General features: G+C 46.3%; 1 protein-coding gene across 5 annotated transcripts in view; it reads left to right on the forward strand.

Moving 5' to 3' along the window:
* Window positions 1-17,052, forward strand: part of MGLL (monoglyceride lipase) — a 250,118-nt gene that overhangs the window by 113,294 nt on the left and 119,772 nt on the right. The window contains exon 1 of one of the 5 annotated variants that reach the window (XM_047094696.1): window positions 15,876-15,953. The exons of 2 other annotated variants lie outside the window; for them this stretch is intronic. Coding sequence is in view for 2 of the 3 variants with exons in the window: in XM_047094692.1 (XP_046950648.1) it covers window positions 16,752-16,764 (13 nt within the window). In the remaining variant the exon portion in view is untranslated. Of the gene's footprint in view, window positions 1-15,875; window positions 15,954-16,699; window positions 16,765-17,052 lie in introns of those variants that run through there. 2 more of the 5 variants (XM_047094692.1, XM_047094691.1) reach the window with 2 other exon arrangements.

A 17,052-nucleotide genomic window follows, 5' to 3' on the forward strand; every position in this document is an offset into this window, starting at 1 on the left:
GACCAAGCGAAGGACCAGAGCCTCGGACCAGAGGAAGCAGGGCATGAACTCTCAAACTGCAGAGACACACATCTGAAAAAGGTGCAGCAGCCTAGGGGAGCAGACCTCGAGGCTGAGCAGAGCCAAGCACCAGGCCCAGGAGGCCGGCACTCCGACTCCTGGGGAGAAGTGAGAACCTCAGAGCGAGCCCCAAAGGGGACGAGGACAGTGACTGTAGACACTTGTCGTTACTTGTTTATAGATTGACGTGTTTAGTTTTGAACTTGAGGTGCACGGGCCTGAGCCAATCATCCCCTTATTTCACACTACTTTATCACGGTTGGTTCTTTCTTCTTTTATGTTATGTACATTTTTCTTCTTCTTATTTTATTGTTTGCCATTTAGTTATTACTTTTTAGTACTGTTTTTCACTTATCATTCTCTGTATCTCCCAGTTCTCCTTCCAAGCAAATATAGCCCTTCTTTTCCGTTTATAGTTCATGTTTTAAAAATATGTTTTCTGTGGGGTGTCTATGTTTTCAAACACATATCAGCGGAAGCGTGTTCTAGATTTCCTTGTTGTTCACTTTGTTCCCCAAGTGCTCCGTGTAACATCCATCCTATCACTTTGGGTGTGTCTGACCATTGCTTGGAACTCTGCGTGACTTTCCGAGGTGTGTCCGTGGCCCCAGCGGTGGCCACTAGACATACCTGGACAGCCCTTCACAAAGGATCGTGCTTCCCCCTCTGGACCTGTGTGAGAACTGGAATGTGAGAGGCTGGCCATGGGGGGCATGTGCTTCCCTGAGAGTGTCTGTCCACTCCCACCCAGCCAGGCAGAAGCTTTCCCCCAGCTCCGTCCTATCCCTGCCACCACATCCCGTGGCTCGGCTTTTACTTGATGCCAGGCTAATGAAGTGCTGATGTTATCAAACTGTGCAATTCTCGGACGACTGATGATTTGGAGCATCTCTTCGATGTGCTTGTTAGCTTTTTGAGATTCTGTTTCTAGAAATTCCGTTCCTATTCTTTGCCCATTTATTAAAAATGAGGGCAGTTCGGTTTTTCTTGTTGACTTGCAAGAGTTCCATGTAACTTTTATAAATGAATCCCTAATTTGTCTTGGCAAATATTTTCGCCTTTTCTTTGTTTTCCCCTATTTGTCCTAGGATTCCCTGGCTGGAAGAAAATCCTGAATTTTGATGTAATCAAATCCGTTTATACTTTGTGTTTTTAAAATATAATTGAAAGCATCCCTTCCTTCACCTGGGTAGCAAAGATATTCTCCTCCATTTTCTTCTATTCATTTTTAAAGTCTATCTCACTTTTGAGATACTCACTTTATAGACTACCTATAGTCTATGTGACGGTAGGTAGAGATCCAGCATTATTTTGCCAATACCATTTACTAACCCCTCTCCCATCAATGGCTCCTACTCTTTTATGAAAAGAAGCTAGTGATTCAACTACATTCATATCTGGGTTGAAAATATTATAATTAATTATATACACATCTCTAAATTTTAGTCATTCATTCTGTCCTTTTGGGTCCTCTTAATCCCTTTGTTTTAATAGTTTGAAGCCCCTGTAGGTGTTGAGAGCTAGCACTTGGGGCCTGGTAGACTAGGGTTGCCAGATTTGGTAAATAAAAGCACAGGATGCTTAGTTACACTTGAATTTAGAAGAAACAGTGAATAGCTTTTTAGTGTAACTATGTGTCAAATATTGCATGGGATGTACTAATCCTGAAAATCACTGCTGACCTGAAATTTAGATGGAACTGGCTTTCTGCATCTTAATCGAATGACTCTCTGATATATATAACCCACAGGGACGTGCCTTGACTGAGTCTTCCTGCCCTCCCTCACCCCTCTGCCATTGTCCCCACTAGTCACAAGGACACTGGTTGCACCCTATTTCTGGCTGACATGGCTCGGTTCCTGACCCGAGTCCTTCTAAACAACCTATCCTTAAATGAACATCTCAGTGTTTCACCTAAGGGTTTGACTAGACTAACCCTTCTCAAAAGTGAACATGCTTATGAACCACCTAGGAATCTTGTTAAAATGCAGACTGTGGTTTGTGGGTCTGGAATTCCCTATTTCTAACAGGCTCCTAGGGCACGTCAGTGCTGCTGGTCCGCAGACCATCCTCCGGTAGTAAGGAACTAAGGGGTTCCTGTGCACGTCCCTAGGGGGCCTGGTTGGTAAACCATCGGGACTTCAGGAACCAGAGCAAAGCCCAAGTTGGCCTACTCATGTTCCTTTCCTCCGTGCCAAAGCCTGGAATAGGACAAGAGCCCATGTTTGAGAGAAGACAGGTCACACGCTTGGAACTGTCCTGGGCTCTTCACACATCCTCCTCTGGCTGTTGAAGATGAACGTTGCCATCACATGCGTGTGAGCCATTGGTTGATCCTTTGTGGTCCATCCGCACACACACCTCCCTTGGGGTGCTTACCTCCTCAGCTGTGATTGTAGCTTCCTTGTCCCTCTTGCTCATTAGACTGCAAGTCACCCGAGGGGCGAGATGGCGGCTCTAGCTCCGTACCCCAGCATCCAGTGCAGTGTCTGGCATGTAGCAGCTGCTTAGGAAATCTGAGTTCAATGAAGGAGAGAAAGAACAAGTGAACACTGACTTCCACTGTCAAGGCTGTCCTTAAAACCATTTTTTGATTCACTTTTAAGGGCTCCCTGTTGTTTTGCTGTGGCTGTTCCCTAAGGGAGGAAGGAGTCCTGGGAAGTTTCCCTCTCTCCATTGTCTGTTTTCCTGTTTCCCCGCTGTCAGCTACACCATACCACTCACCCACCCCACTCTTGGGGACTTCAATAGGCCAACTTCTCCGCTTGACAGAATTCCTGTTTCCCAGTCTTCCAGCCGCTGGGCCTTCTCCATGCCGATCTGAAGAGACTCCTTAGTTCTCAGTCTCTTCAGCTCTTTTCCTTCTCCCCAGACACCTCAACAGCATACCCTGCACTTCCCGCTCCCCATGTCTCCAACATTCCTTCCACTTGCCAGTTCCCAGGGGCTCTGAAAGGCTAAGTCAACAAGTCAAGTTGTATCTGCCGAGGTTCTTTGATGGCAAGCAACAGAAATCAAATCTGGCCGATGCAAGGCCAAGGGGACTTTATCAGAGGTCTGTTGGGCTGCTCATAGAACACACTAGAGACTAGAAGACCAGGCTTGGAAACAACAAATGAGGACCAGGACATGCAGCAGGTATACCCAATTACCTTGCCTTGCCCAGAAAGCCTGAGAATGAGTGAGCTCTGCCTGGGCCTCCCGTCTGACATCACTCTGCTCAAGATCTAGTCAGGGACAGTGCAGTGGCTTCCGTGGGCCCTGGTTGGCAACAGTGATGGGGGCACCTCGACTGACAGTTGCCCCAAGAATTCACAATAGTGGTGGAGGCTTCCTTTAAAGGAAATATAGCTGTTGGTAGAAAGTAGTAAATAATGCCTGGTGGGCAACAAACGAACAAATGAGCGAGAAATCTGACACGGGTGTGTGGCAGGGTGTGGGTGAGAGACCCCAAGGTATTCCTGGTTTCTGGCTGCTTTTCATAGTGGGAACACTAAGAACCTGTTAGGAATGAAAGGAGATGATGTAAATAGTTCCAGGAGATGCAAAAGGTGGGGCCCGGGACTCTTTTTCTAATTCAGATCTGGTCACCAACGTGCTGTACAACCTTGGGCAAGTCCCCTTACCTCTCTGGTCTTAGCTGCTTTACCTATAAAATGATGGCTTTAGATGCCATGCTATCTAGGACATCTTCCAGCAGTAAAATCCTACCCAAGGCTTGCCAATTTTGCTTGACGTACACTGAAATGTAGATTTAATATTGTAGAAGGTAACATGATTTCGAAGGCAGATTCTCAGTGTATGGCATTTACAAAGGCAACTTGGAGAGTTGAGGCTACATTCTACTGCTATTACTACTAACATAGCTCATACATTAAGCATTTACTATATGCCAAGCATTGTTCTTTTTTTTTAATGTCTATTTACTTTGAGACAGCACACGTGGGAGGGGTAGAGAGAGAGAGACAGAAAGAGGGAGAGAGAGAATCCCAAGCAGGCTCTGCACAGAGCCCAACATGGGGCTCTATTCCATAAACTGTGAGATCATCAAGATTCTGCGCTTAGCTTAGCTGCTTGACTGACTGAGCCACCCAGGCACCCCCGCCGAGCACTGTCCTAAGTACTTTGATGTGTTCATTGATTTCATCCTTACAATTCTGTGAAGCAGCTTCTATTATTACGTCCATTTTACTGAGAAGGAAATGGAAGCACAGCCAGGCTAAGTAACTTGCCCAAGGTCACCTGAGTCAGACCCTGAGGTCTGTGCCTTTAACAGGCATGCCAAGTGGCCTGTTTGACCAAAACCAGCCAATTAAAAACAGCCCAGGAGAAAAAGTGCTATTGTTTAGAAAAACTGTGCAGTGTGGTGTGTTCCTTCCCTGCCCTGACCTGCCTAGATTATCTGGAAATATCTATACATATGTAACAGTTTCTGCAGAGCTACTCAACCCATCCCTGGACTTTCCCTGCCTAATCATAACCACTACCTCATTTGCCTTCAAAGACTAAAACTTAGCATTAGGTCAGTCGCATCTATTTCAAAAGAAGTCAGGATTTTTAAAAATTTTTTTATTTTTTTATTTTGCGAAAAACAAAGGAAAATACACACATGTGACCTGCTGCTGTTACTTGCTAGCAGGGGTCCATTTTATTTGCGCTTCTAATGACCCCAAAGGAATATTTTTCAGCATGTATAACTTTTAACTGGTCCATTAACCAGATTAGTCAGTGCAGGAATTTCTCCTTTACCGCTGAGTGCAGATCTCGTTATAGTGATTGGGCCAGATTACTAATTGCTGGCTTTCCGGACTTGCCAAATGCATTTAAAGAAGGTGGTGGGTGGGTGGGAACCAGTATTTTCATCTCGGTAGGTTTGATTGTGCTTAATGGCCTTTCCCAGTAGGGCTGGTGCTGGTGCTTAAATACATAGCAAAAATAGCCATCCGCAGAATGTTTCTGAGAGCTGGAAAAGACCCCTGGAGACCATCTGGGCCAATCCTATCCTGACCCACAGAAAGCTGAGGACCAGAAGTGCAGTGGCAGACTGGTGTGGAAGGAGCTGGAACCCAGAAATGCAGGTTAGAGACGGAGCAGGAGAGTGGGAGGGGCCAGGCCCACACCCTGCTCTCCTACCAGCATTTCACCCTGAGTCCCCAATCTCAGTTGTGGCTACCACTGACATTCTGACTTTGCATTATCTTTGTCCCACGTGCTCTGTAATTTACTTAATATCTTTCTTTAAATCAAGAACCATGTTTTAAACTCCATTTATTTTTATTTTTGTTTTAAGTTTATGTATGTTGGGGGAGACAGAGTGTGAGTGGGGGAGGGGCAGAGAGAGAGAGGGAGAGAGAGAGAGAGAGGAAGAGAGAGAATCTCAAGCAGGCTCCACGCTGTCAGCATAGACCCCAGCTGGAGGCTTGAACTCACTGTTCTTGAACCGTGAGATTGTGATCTGAGCCCAAATCAAGATTTGGCTGCTTAACCGACTGAGCCACCCAGGCGCCTCAAACTCCATTTATTTTTAAAAGGTTTCGTTAGGGGCGCCTGGGTGGCTCAGTCAGCTAAGCATCTGACTTCGGCTCAGGTTATGATCTCACAGTTGCTGGGTTTGAGCCCCGCACTGGACTCTGTGCTGACAGCTCAGAGCCTGGAGCCTGCTTCCCACTCTGTGTCTCCCTCTCTCTTTGCCCCTCCCCCACTTGTGTTCTGCTTCTGTCTCAAAAATAAATAAACATAAAAGGTTTCTCTAAATAGAAAATGAACACTTGCCACACATTTAAGGTAACCCAATAGATAAAATGAATTATAACAAAGCCAAGTGGTTAAAAAGGGAGATGCACAAACGGAATGTTACAGACACAGGAAAACCTAATGAAGACTGCTTGTTACTCATCATCAGAAAGATGAGAGCAAAGAGGGACTCTCACCCTGAAGCTGTTATTTAATACCCTGCATGTTGAACACCTGCATGCATTTTCCCCATTAGCCTGGGTCCACACGCCAGCCTGCAGCAAAGGACCAAATACAGGACGTGGGAGGATCAGGTCGAGTCTGGCTCTGCCACTTGGGCAGTTTCTCGAGCTGCCAAATTCCGCGTTAGAGCCCTCTCGCGGGGTCGCTGTGACGTCGGTGGCAGTGTTGGCAAGGCACCTATTCAATTACCTCCCTATTTTGGGTCCGATTAGTGCAACTTCTGTGGGAACCACACTAAAAGGATGAAAAATTCCCTGTTTTGTTTTTCCTGCATGATTCTTTTTTTAACTTTTTTTAATGTTTAATTTTGAGAGAGACAGAGTGAGAGTGGGGGAGGGGCAGAGAGAGGATGACACAGAATCCAAAGTAGGCTCCAGGCTCTGAGCCGTCAGCACAGAGCCCAATGTGGGGCTCGAACCCACAAACTGTGACATCATGACCTGAGCTGAAATCAAGAGTCAGATGCTTAAATGACTGAGCCACCCAGGCGCCTTTCCTAACCATGGGCATCACTGGCCCTAAATCTCTAAACCTAAATAGGAAGAATTTATGTAGAAGGAGCTTAACATTTTGTGGGGAAAGTAGGGAAAGGGGCCAAGGCAGAAATGATTTTGGGGGAAATTTTTACAACCATTTCAATAAGAGCAACAGAATCAACACACATTTTCCCAGCAATATTAAGAATACTTATTGACCTCTCTGTTATAGCATTGGGTACGTGACTTTGTTGGTTCTGTCCTTTTTTTGTAGGGATTGTGTATGGTACAAAGTGTTTCTTTTTTCCTTTCTTTTTGTACTGGAAAAACCCAGTAGTCCTCCTGAGTAGGGAAAAACCCAGTTCTTCTCTCCAGGAGTGTCTCCTTTCACACAGAACACTTCCCTTCTGACACTCCTGGTCACCAGACAGGTGGGGTTTTCCCCGCATGAAACAATTCTGTGACACCAGCTGAGTCACAGAATCTAACTCCATTCTGACACTGTCTACCTAGAGGCAGTGCAAACTTGCACAAAGTCACAATGCAAAAGGACATTTACTGGGGTCACTGAAGCAACAGATCTCCTCCCTCCCCAGAAGAAATGGTTCTCAAGCCCTGTCCTTAACACCCACTCAACAGTTTGGTCCCGCCTCTTCAAGAAGCCCAGCACGATGGAGCCACCAGAAATGCAGTGACTCCCTTCTGATACCCCAGTGTCTTAGTTTCTCTCTCACAGGTATTTCTGGCATGTTCCACGCTCCTCAGACCTCCGAGCATTTCCAGTAAGCCACGCAATAACCTGCAGAGGTGTTTGCCTCTGGGGACAGAAACGAGGGTGCAGGAGTGGGAAGGAGACTCATAATTCACTGTTAACTCTGGTTCTCATTGGAACTTCTCACTGGAACTTTTCTTTTTTTTTTTTTTCTTTAATGTTTCTTTATTATTGAAAGACAAAGAGAGTCAGAGCATGAGCAGGGGAAGGGCAGAGGGAGAGGGAGACACAGAATCTGAAGCAGGCTCCAGGCTCCAGCTGTCAGCACAGAGCCCGGCACGGGTCTCAAACTCACAAATCACGAGATTGTGACCTGAGCCGAAGTCAGACGCTTAACCGACTGAGCCGCCCAGGCGCCCCTCATCAGAACGTTTCAAACATGCATATGTTCCCTTAACTTAATAATGGTGACACTACATGGCACCCTGCCCTCCTATGCCAGACATTCATGCTAAGCAATTAACCTGTCCTATCCCAGGCAGTTGCATGAGCTAGATAGGATTCTTTTTTTTAATATGAAATTTATTGTCAGATTGGTTTCCATACAACACCCAGTGCTCATCCCAACAGGTGCCCTCCTCAATAGGATTCTTAATGATCCTCCTTTTACAGAGGCATAAAGAATGTAAACCATGGGTGGGTGACTTAGTTGGTTAAGCATCTGACTTTGGCTCAGGTCATGATCTTGCGGTTCTTGGGTTCAAGCCCTGCATCGGGCTGTGTGCTGACGACTCAGAACCTGGAGCCTGCTTCAGATTCTGTGTCTCCCTCTCTCTCTGCCCCTCCCCTGCTCATGCTCGCTCTCTCTCTCTCTCAAAAATCAATAAACATTAAAAAAATTTTTTTAAATTAAGAATTTTAATTCCAAGATAGTTAACCTACAGTATTATATTGGTTTCAAGTCAAGTGTACCATATAGTGATTCAACACTTTCATACATCACCCAGTGCTCCTCACAAGTGCCCTCCTTAATCCCCATCACCTGTTTAACCCATCTCCTGACCCCTCTTCCCTCTGGTAACCATCACTTTCTTCTCTGTAGTTAAGAGTCTGTTTCTTGGTTTGCCTCTCTCTCTTTCTCCCCTTTCCTCATTTGTTTTGTTTCTTAAATTCTACATATGAGTGAAATTGTATGGGTATTTGTCTTTCTCTGACTGACTTACTTCACTTAGCATTATACTCTCTAGCTCCATCCATGCCATTGCAAATGGCAAGATTTCATTCTTTTTCATGGCTGAGTAATGTATACGTATATCATATGTATATATCACATCTTCTTTATCCATTCATCAGTTGATGGATACTTGGGCTGCTTCCATATCTTGGCTATTGTAAATAATGCTGCTATAAACAGAGGGGTGAGTGTATTCTTCTGAATTAGTGTTTTTGTATTCTTCGGGTAAACATCCAGTAGTGTGATTACAGGATCTATTTTTAACTTTTTTAAAAAATCATTTTTAGAGAGAGTGGAGGGGGTGGGCAGAGGAAGAGAGAGAAAGAGAGAGAATCTTAATAGGCTATACACTCAGCACAAGCCCAAGACAGGGCTCAATCCCATGACCATGGGACCAAGGGACCATGACCTGAGCCAAAATCAAGAGTCCGAAGCTCAACTAACTGAACCATTCAGGCCTCCATAGTGTTTTCCACAGTGATTGCCCTGGTTTGAATTTCCACCAATAATGCCCAAAAGTTCCTTTTCCTCTACATCCTTGCCAGCACTTGCTGTTTCTTTGTGCTTTTGATTTTAGCCACTCTGACAGATATGAGGTGATATCTCATTGTCATTTTGATTTGCATTTCCCTGATGGTGAGTGATATTGAGCATCTTCTCATGTATCTGTTGGCCACCTGGATGTCCTCTTTGGAGAAATGTCTGTTTATGTCTTTTGCCCATTTTAATCAGATTATTTGCTTTGGGGGCTGTCGAGTTGTGTAAGTTCCTTATATATTGGCTACTAACCCTTTATCAGTTATGTCATTTGCAGATATCTCCTCCCATCCCATAGGTTGTCTTTTAGTTTTGTTAATTATTTCCTGCACTGTGCAGAAGTTTTTTATTGTGATGTAGCCCCAATAGTTTATTTTTACTTTTATTTCCCTTGCCTCGGGAGACCTATCTGGAAAAATGTTGGTATGGTTGATGTCAGAGAAATTACTACTTGTGCTCTCTTCAAGGATTTTTATGGTTTCAGGTCTCACATTTAGGTACTTAAATCCATTTTGACTTTACTTTTGTATATGATGTAAGAAAGTGGTACAGTTTCATTCTTTTGCATGTAGCTGCCTGGCTTTCCCAACACCATTTGTTGAAGAGACTGTCTGTTCCTCACTGCATATTCTTGCCTTCTTTTTTGAAGATTAATTGACCATAAAATTGTAGGTTTGTTTCTGAGCTATATTGAATAAAAGAGGGGAGAGTGGGCATCCCTGTCTTATTCCTGACCCTAGAGGGAAAGCTCTCAGCTTTTCATAACTGAGTATGATGTTAGTTGTGTGGTTTGTTTCTGAGCTCTCTATCCTGTTCTATTGATATATGTGTCTACTGTTGTGACAGTACCATACTGTTTTGATTACTACAGCTTTGTAGTATAACTTGACATCTGGAATTGTGAGGCCTCCAGCTTTCTCTTTTTCAAGATTGTTTTGGCTCTTTGGGGTCTTTTGTGATTCCATGCAAATTTTAGGATTATTTGTTCTAGTTTCATGAAAAATGCTGTTGATATTTTGATAGGGATTGCATTAAATCTGTAGATTGCTTTGAGTAGCATACACATTTTAATGATATTTGTTCTTCCAATCCATGAGCATGGGATATCTTTCCATTTCTCTGTGTCATCTTCAATTTCTTTTGTTAATGTTTTATACTTTTCAGACACAGGTCTTTCACCTTCTTAGTTAAGTTTGTTCCTAGGTATTTTATTACTTTGGGTACAATTGTAAATGAGATTGCTTTCTTAAGTTCTCTTTCTGTTGCTTCATTATTAGTGTATAGAAATGCGATGGATTTCTGGGCATTGATTTTGTATCCCATGACCTTAAATTCTAATAGTTTTTGGGCAAAGTTTTTAGGTTTTTTTTGTACATAGTATCATGTCATCTGCAAATAGTGAAAGTTTTACTTCTTCCTTGCCAATTTCGATACCTTTTATTCCTTTTTCTTGTCTCATTGCTGTGGCTAGGACTTCCAGTACTATGTTGAATAAAAGTGGTGAGAGTAGACATCCCTGTCTTCTTCCTGACCTTAGAGGGAAAGCTCTCAGTTTTTCATAATGGAGTATGATGTTAGTTGTGGGTTTTTCATGTATGTATGACCTCTATTATGTTGAGGTATGTTCCCTCTAAACCTATTTGTCAAAAGTTTTTATCATGAATGTATGTTGTACTTTGTCAAATGCTTTTTCTGTATTGATTAAAGTCATCATACGGTTTTTAATCCTTTCTTTTATTAATGTGGTGTATCACGTTGATTGATTTGTGAATATTGAACCACCGTTACATCCCAGGAATAAATCCCAGATCGTGGTGAATGATTTTTTTTTTCATGTATTGTTGGATTCAGTTTGCTAATATTCTGTTGAGGAGTTTTACATCTATGTTCATCAGAGTTATTGGCCTATAGTTCTCTTTTTTGTAATGTCTTTATCTAGTTTTAGTTGCACGGTAATGCTGGCCTCATAGAATGAATTTGGAGGGTTAGCTTTTCTTTAGGTGGGCTCAGCAGTAGGGCTGGCAGACGGGCAGATGCATGTGTCACCCAAAGAGGACAGGTTCCATCCAACCACGCTGCTGACCACTGCCAGGCACAAATGTGGCCCCGTGTTGACAGGCTTTTTGCCTTTCAGAGGAAACCCAGGGACCAGCACTATCATGTGAAATGTCCTGGTTTTTAAAAGCTGGCCACTAATTCAAATATTTTGAAAGCTCAGCATTGGCCAAGCTCAAACTCCCGCAGACTAAATGCAGTGCGTGGGATGCCAAGTCATACCTTCACCTGCTTATTCTCCGGAGGTGAGTGTACTGTATTCCACAGATGCAGGGATCGTTTCTAGGCCAACTCCCACATCTCTGGCCTGACCTTTGTCTTCACTTCTAGACCTACAAATCCAGCCTCCCCTACAGGCACCTCATGCTCAACACATCCAACACTCTGGCCCCTTGTGCCCGCATCTCTCTGCTCTTCAAGAGAAGCTGGGAATCTGGATTTGCGTGTGACATTACCAATTTTAAAAATTCACATTAAAATTTTTGTTCAGATGAAAAAGTACTTTTTCTTGGGCCACACGCTGCCACTCTTGATTTAGCGCAAGCTGGCTGCCCACCAGGCCCTGTGCTGAGTGCGGCACAGACACGATCTGAACTGACTGTGGCCAAGGCCCGGAGTGGGTATTCGTATCACCCTGTTTCAGGTGGGGAGGCAGTCTCAGCGAGGCAAAGTCAGTCACCAGAAGTCACACAGCTAGTCCGTGGAGCATATTTCAGAGTTTACGTATTTTTGCTCAAGTTCATTTTCCTTTAAGTTTGTACAAAGTCTTACATCTTTCGTTATTCACTCTAATTACCATCTCCACTCCCAAGCTCCACTTCTCTCCATCCAGGAGTGATTTGTAGTTGAAATATACCACCACCCACATTCCTAGGATTGCAAAAAAGCAGTAGAAGTTAATTCACACATACCAACATTTCTAATAAGAGACACTCCTGGCTTTCTTAACGTCTCCTAGTTTGCTCTTACTGCCTTCCTCCCCACAGATATTTCTAGCATGTTCCACTCAGCTCAAACCTCAGAGCATCTCTGGAAGGCCACACAAGACACTAGTGGGAGCAGAAAGATACTGCTTTTACTTGAATTGCTGGACTGCTTTTTCATCCCAGGCAGTAGGGGCATATCCTGCCAACTGGCACTTTTCTGGGAGGTGACTGTCTCTAGAGCAGTCCAGTCTAGAGAGACTGGGTTCTGAGGTCTTTCTGGGCGCGTGGGTTGGTAGGAATTGCTGAAATATATAGCCAGATACAGGACATCTGCATCTGCAATGGCACAGGAGGTGTGTTTTTTCCTATTCCTCCAGGTAAATCCCACTAAAAACCCTGGACATCATATGTAAACCGAACTGAAAGAGGCTCTGAAAGGGGAGAAAATAGGCAGACCAACTAGAGACCTCAGGAGCCAAGGAATGACATGGTGGCAAGTTCCTGAGTTTTTGGTTTGTCTCAGATATTCCAGTCTTGCAGCTAGAGAAGCCAGCAACCCAAAAATGCCAAAGGCACAGACCAAATGATACTTAACCAAAGCCTGCCCTTTCCAGCCCAAGGACCAGGAGAGAGAAAACTAAATAAGCCATAAAAGTTTCAGACGTTGGCCTTTCTACACTAGTCAGACAACACAGAAGAAAAAAGTGGCCCACACCCACACCCACACCCACACCCACCAAGACTGAGTGGGCAACCTGTGTGTTTAGCTCCACCTGGGAGTAATGAGGCCACATGGCCACCTGCCTGTCCCCTGGCCCACAGCAGTGTCAGAGAGGATCAGCTAAGACAGAAGCTTTAAATAAGATCCAGAGTCTCACAACGTAATACAAGATCATCTGGTTTCTGTAGAAAATCACATATCTCACCAAGAACCAGAGAGATCTGAAATTGAACGAAAAAAGACAATCAATAGATGCCAACTGAAAGAACAGAGGTTTTAAAGCAGCCATGATAAAAGTGCTTCAAGGAGCAAGTACAAACATGGCTGAAACTAATGAAAACTAGAGATTCTCAGCCTAGGAAGAGAAGATCTAATCTTCATTAGAATTTCCAAATGGAAATTGTAGAACTGAAAAGTTTAATACTGGGGTCAAAAAGCTCAGAGGATGGGTTCAGAGGCAGAATGGAGAAGAAGAAAGAAGCAGTGAACTGGAAGACAGGGCACTGGAAATTACCCAGTCTGAACAACAGAGGGAACATAGACTGGAAAACAACTGAAGAGAGCCTCAGAGACCTATAGGACTATAACGAAAGATCTAATACTATATCATCTGAGTCCCAAAGGGAGAGGAGAAAAGATGGTGAGGAGGAAAAGGCTAAAATAAAAATACATATATTGACAACACTAGATGCTGACAAGGTCGCTGAGAACCTAGACCTCTCACATCAGGAATGTGAAATGGTATCGCCACTCTAGAACACTTTTGGGCGGGCTCTTAAACAACATGTAATTTCCTTATAGCCCAGCAATTGCCCTTCTGGGAATTTATCCCAGAGAAATGAGGACTCGTGTTCACACAAAAAGTTCTACAGGAGTGCCAAAAGCATTTTTATTTGTGACAGCCCCAAGCTGGTAATGACCCAGAAGTCCCTCAACAAACTGTGTGGTACGTCCACACCACAGAATGCTACACACACCGCCTGGAGATGCTGAATGAAAAGGTGAATCCTCAAAGGTCATATACTGTGTGACTTTATAGAACACTCTTGAAATGAGAAAATTTTATAAATGGAGAACTAATTAATGCTTGGCAGGGGTTATGAAGGGAATGGGGGTGGGAAGGAAGTAGATGTGGCTACAGAAGGGCAACACAAGGGATCTTTGTGGTGATGGAATGTTCTGCATCTAGACTGTATCAATGTCAATATCCTGGTTGTGATATCATCCTACAGTTTTGTAAGATTGGGGGAAACTGGGTAAAGGGTACACAGAATTTCTCTGGATTATTTGTTAACAACTGCATGCAGATCTACCTGTATCTCAAAATAAAAAGTTTAATTGAAAAAAAAAAGCCAGATACAGAACAGCACAGTCTCAATGTCTTAACTCATGGTTTCCCAACCTGCTGACCACACACCATGCTCTCATCTATGTCGGTAACCAAGGACGCAGAGCTTCCAATTCTCTACCACCATTTCTACTGAGGTTCTGCTGACAACTTCAGCAAAATCTGTCCTCAAGCCTTTCACATTGTCTATTTAAAATGTTGGAATATTGGAGCTGGAAAACACTGAAACCACAGCTGTGTACAAGGTGCGCTTTGGCCCCCCCACCCCTGCCATAGCATCCATTAGATCCCCAGCTGCCGCCCTGCCCCCACCTTGAACAAATTACCATCCAAGTAAATACAGTGTATTTAGCATGGCCATCTTGAAAGCCAGCCCCCAGCTCCCTGCCCCAATTGCTGCCTCGCATGGATATTGTAAAGCTGCATTTAGCTACCCTTCTCTGTCCCAGGCCTGGTTGGTGAACTGCTTGAGGCCAGAGGGCTGGCTGAGCTTGGCAGCACTTACAGCCCATAGCTTCTCAAAGGCTATTGTTTTACTTCTTAAGTTAGATCACAGGCTCTAAGCAGCCTGGGCCTCCTGCACACAGACAATGTGACATTGAGACACCAGCTTCTGGAGTACAGCAGTTCTTTTCCGCATTGCAATGGGATAAAGTTATTTATGAAAGAAGAAAAGGTGAAAAGGCCAGCTGAAGTCAGTGTGAGCTGGGGACCTTGGTCACATTCCTTGGGGACACAGGTATGGTTGCACCCAGGCTACAGGTGAGGAGATTAAGGCTCACAGGACAAATGGAGGAGCTGCTGCAGGTGGTCTGGACCCTAAATCCAACACTGGTTCCTGCACCCCCACAATCTACATTGCTAGTTGTCCTGGATAGTGTTCAGACCTTCCCCTGGCCTGTGTAGATCCACCCGAGATTTCGTTTGGGGGCCGGTCTCCTAGAACGTAGGGACGGTTGCTGGGTATAGGGGTAGAGGGATAAGGCCTACACTAGTCTGCCTTTACCCTACCTCCTGGGGGTTTGTGCACCCCCAACCCACTTTCTATGTGGGTGTCTGATCATGTGCATCTCTGTGCGGGTGTGAATGTGTCTGTATATGAGTGTCTGCCCATATGTGCATGTCATGTGTGTATACTTGATGTCTATGTGTGTCTCTGCGTGTGTGTGTCTGTTTCTTTCTGTGTGTGTCTATGTGAGTTTGTGTCTCTGTGGATGTCATGTGTCTGCCTTTGTGTACCGAGTATCTGTATGTGTGTGGTATATTTTTTGTGTGTCTGTACGTGTCCATGCGTGTGTATCTGTGGGGAAGTCTATGTGCATGCCTGCATGTGTGGCGTGTGTCCTTGTGCACATGTAGTGTCTACATGTATCCGCATGTGTCCCTGTGTCTGCACGTGTACTATCTGTGTGTGGGTCTGTGCACGCATGCGGTCCGTGTGCATTTGCAGATTGTGTGGTGTCCGTGTGTGTCCCTATGCGGGTCTGTGTGCGCGAGGTGTGTTGCGCGTGGGTGTGGCGAGCCCTCCCGCGCTGACACTCGGGAGAGCCCGGCTGGGTTCCAGGCCTCGTGACGGCCCCCGGGCGGCCACCCCGGGGCGCGGCCTCCCCCGAGGCTGGGAGGGGAGGAGCGCGTGGCCGGGTCCGCGGGCTGCGCCCCCGCTCCTCCCCGCGGGCCGGGCACACGTGGGCCCCGGGCGCCGCCTCCCCGCACCGCCCGCCGGTCCCGCGCGTCCCCACCCACCTCGGGCCGCCCCCGCCGCCGAGCGGGCCCGGGGATAAAGTGGCAGCGCAGACGCCGCGCCCTGTCGCCGCGGAGCCGGCGGCGCGCAGCTCGGCCCGGCTCTGGCCCGCCGCAGACGAGGACCCGCGGCGCTCGGGGAACGCGACAGCGGCGCTCGTGGCCCCGGTAACTGCCTCCCGGCCCCCGCCCCAGCCTGCGAGTGCAGTCCCCACCGGTGGGGAGCAGCCTCGGGGGTCCCCGGCATGCTCGGCGTGGGCTCCCGCGCCCCTGGTGCGCGCGCGTCTGTGCACGAGTGTGTGCGCGCGTGTCTGTGTGTGCGCGTGTGTGCGCGCGCCCTCCCCTGCTCCCTCGCACCAGCCCCCAAACCAACTTGTCCCCGTCAACTCCATTTTCCCGGTCCCCTCCGGCCCCGTGCACACGCCCGGCGAAGTCTCCCGGTTTTTCCCGTGGCTTTTCCAGTGACAGCTGCGGGGCTCCGTTCCCTGCGCTGTCGGAGACAGGCAGGAAGCAAAGTTTGTCGGGAGCCTCGGGGGTGACTTTGCCTCGGGGACCCGCATTTGTGCGTGTGCGAGGTGCCTCGGTGTGAGCGGAGCTGGTTTCCCAGTTTCCGGGGCAGGGGGTGCCGGGCTCGCGAGCCCCTCTCCTCTCCGAACCCCTCCATGGATTTGTGTACGAAAAGTGATGACCTGAACTAGTAGTGGGGCGTCGCGCGCGCCTGTTCCCCGCCCCTGGGGACGGAGGGGGAGCCCCGGAGAGCTTCCAGTGCGAGCTGGAAGCAGGCTCCCGGGCTCAGCACCCCGAAAGCCCTCAAGACTGGCTCTGGGGGCAGGGCGCGGGGTGGGGGACAGGGGCTGGGGAACTGCTTGAATGCCGCCCTGTGACCGCCGAGATGAGGGAACAGCCCTTATTTGCCTGGCTCTGATTCTCCATGCTGTCGTGGTTGTGGAATGCAAAAGCCAGGACATGATGGAAACAGGTTTGTCATGGAATCTTTGGAATTTCAGACACAGGAGGCATTAATTGGAGTATCATCCACCTCATTATTGTGCCCCTTTGAAACTTCCTTGGGGATTTTAAGATAGATGGGTCTTCTTGCAGCTGCGTCTTTATACCCACAGAGCTGAGTATAATTTCCACTTGATTACAGCTAAAATAGTCTTTAAGATGAAGTTTCCTGAAATGATTTAAAATAAACACAGATGGGAAGGGGGGAAAAAAGCTGTAATGAGGCACTTAAAAAATAAAGTGAGCATTTTCTTAAGAA

The sequence above is a fragment of the Lynx rufus genome, unplaced genomic scaffold (assembly GCF_022079265.1).
Source record: "Lynx rufus isolate CCGP_SWC_20201006 ecotype Redwood Valley unplaced genomic scaffold, mLynRuf1.p SCAF_4, whole genome shotgun sequence".
In the NCBI taxonomy this organism is placed as follows: Eukaryota; Metazoa; Chordata; class Mammalia; order Carnivora; family Felidae; genus Lynx; species Lynx rufus.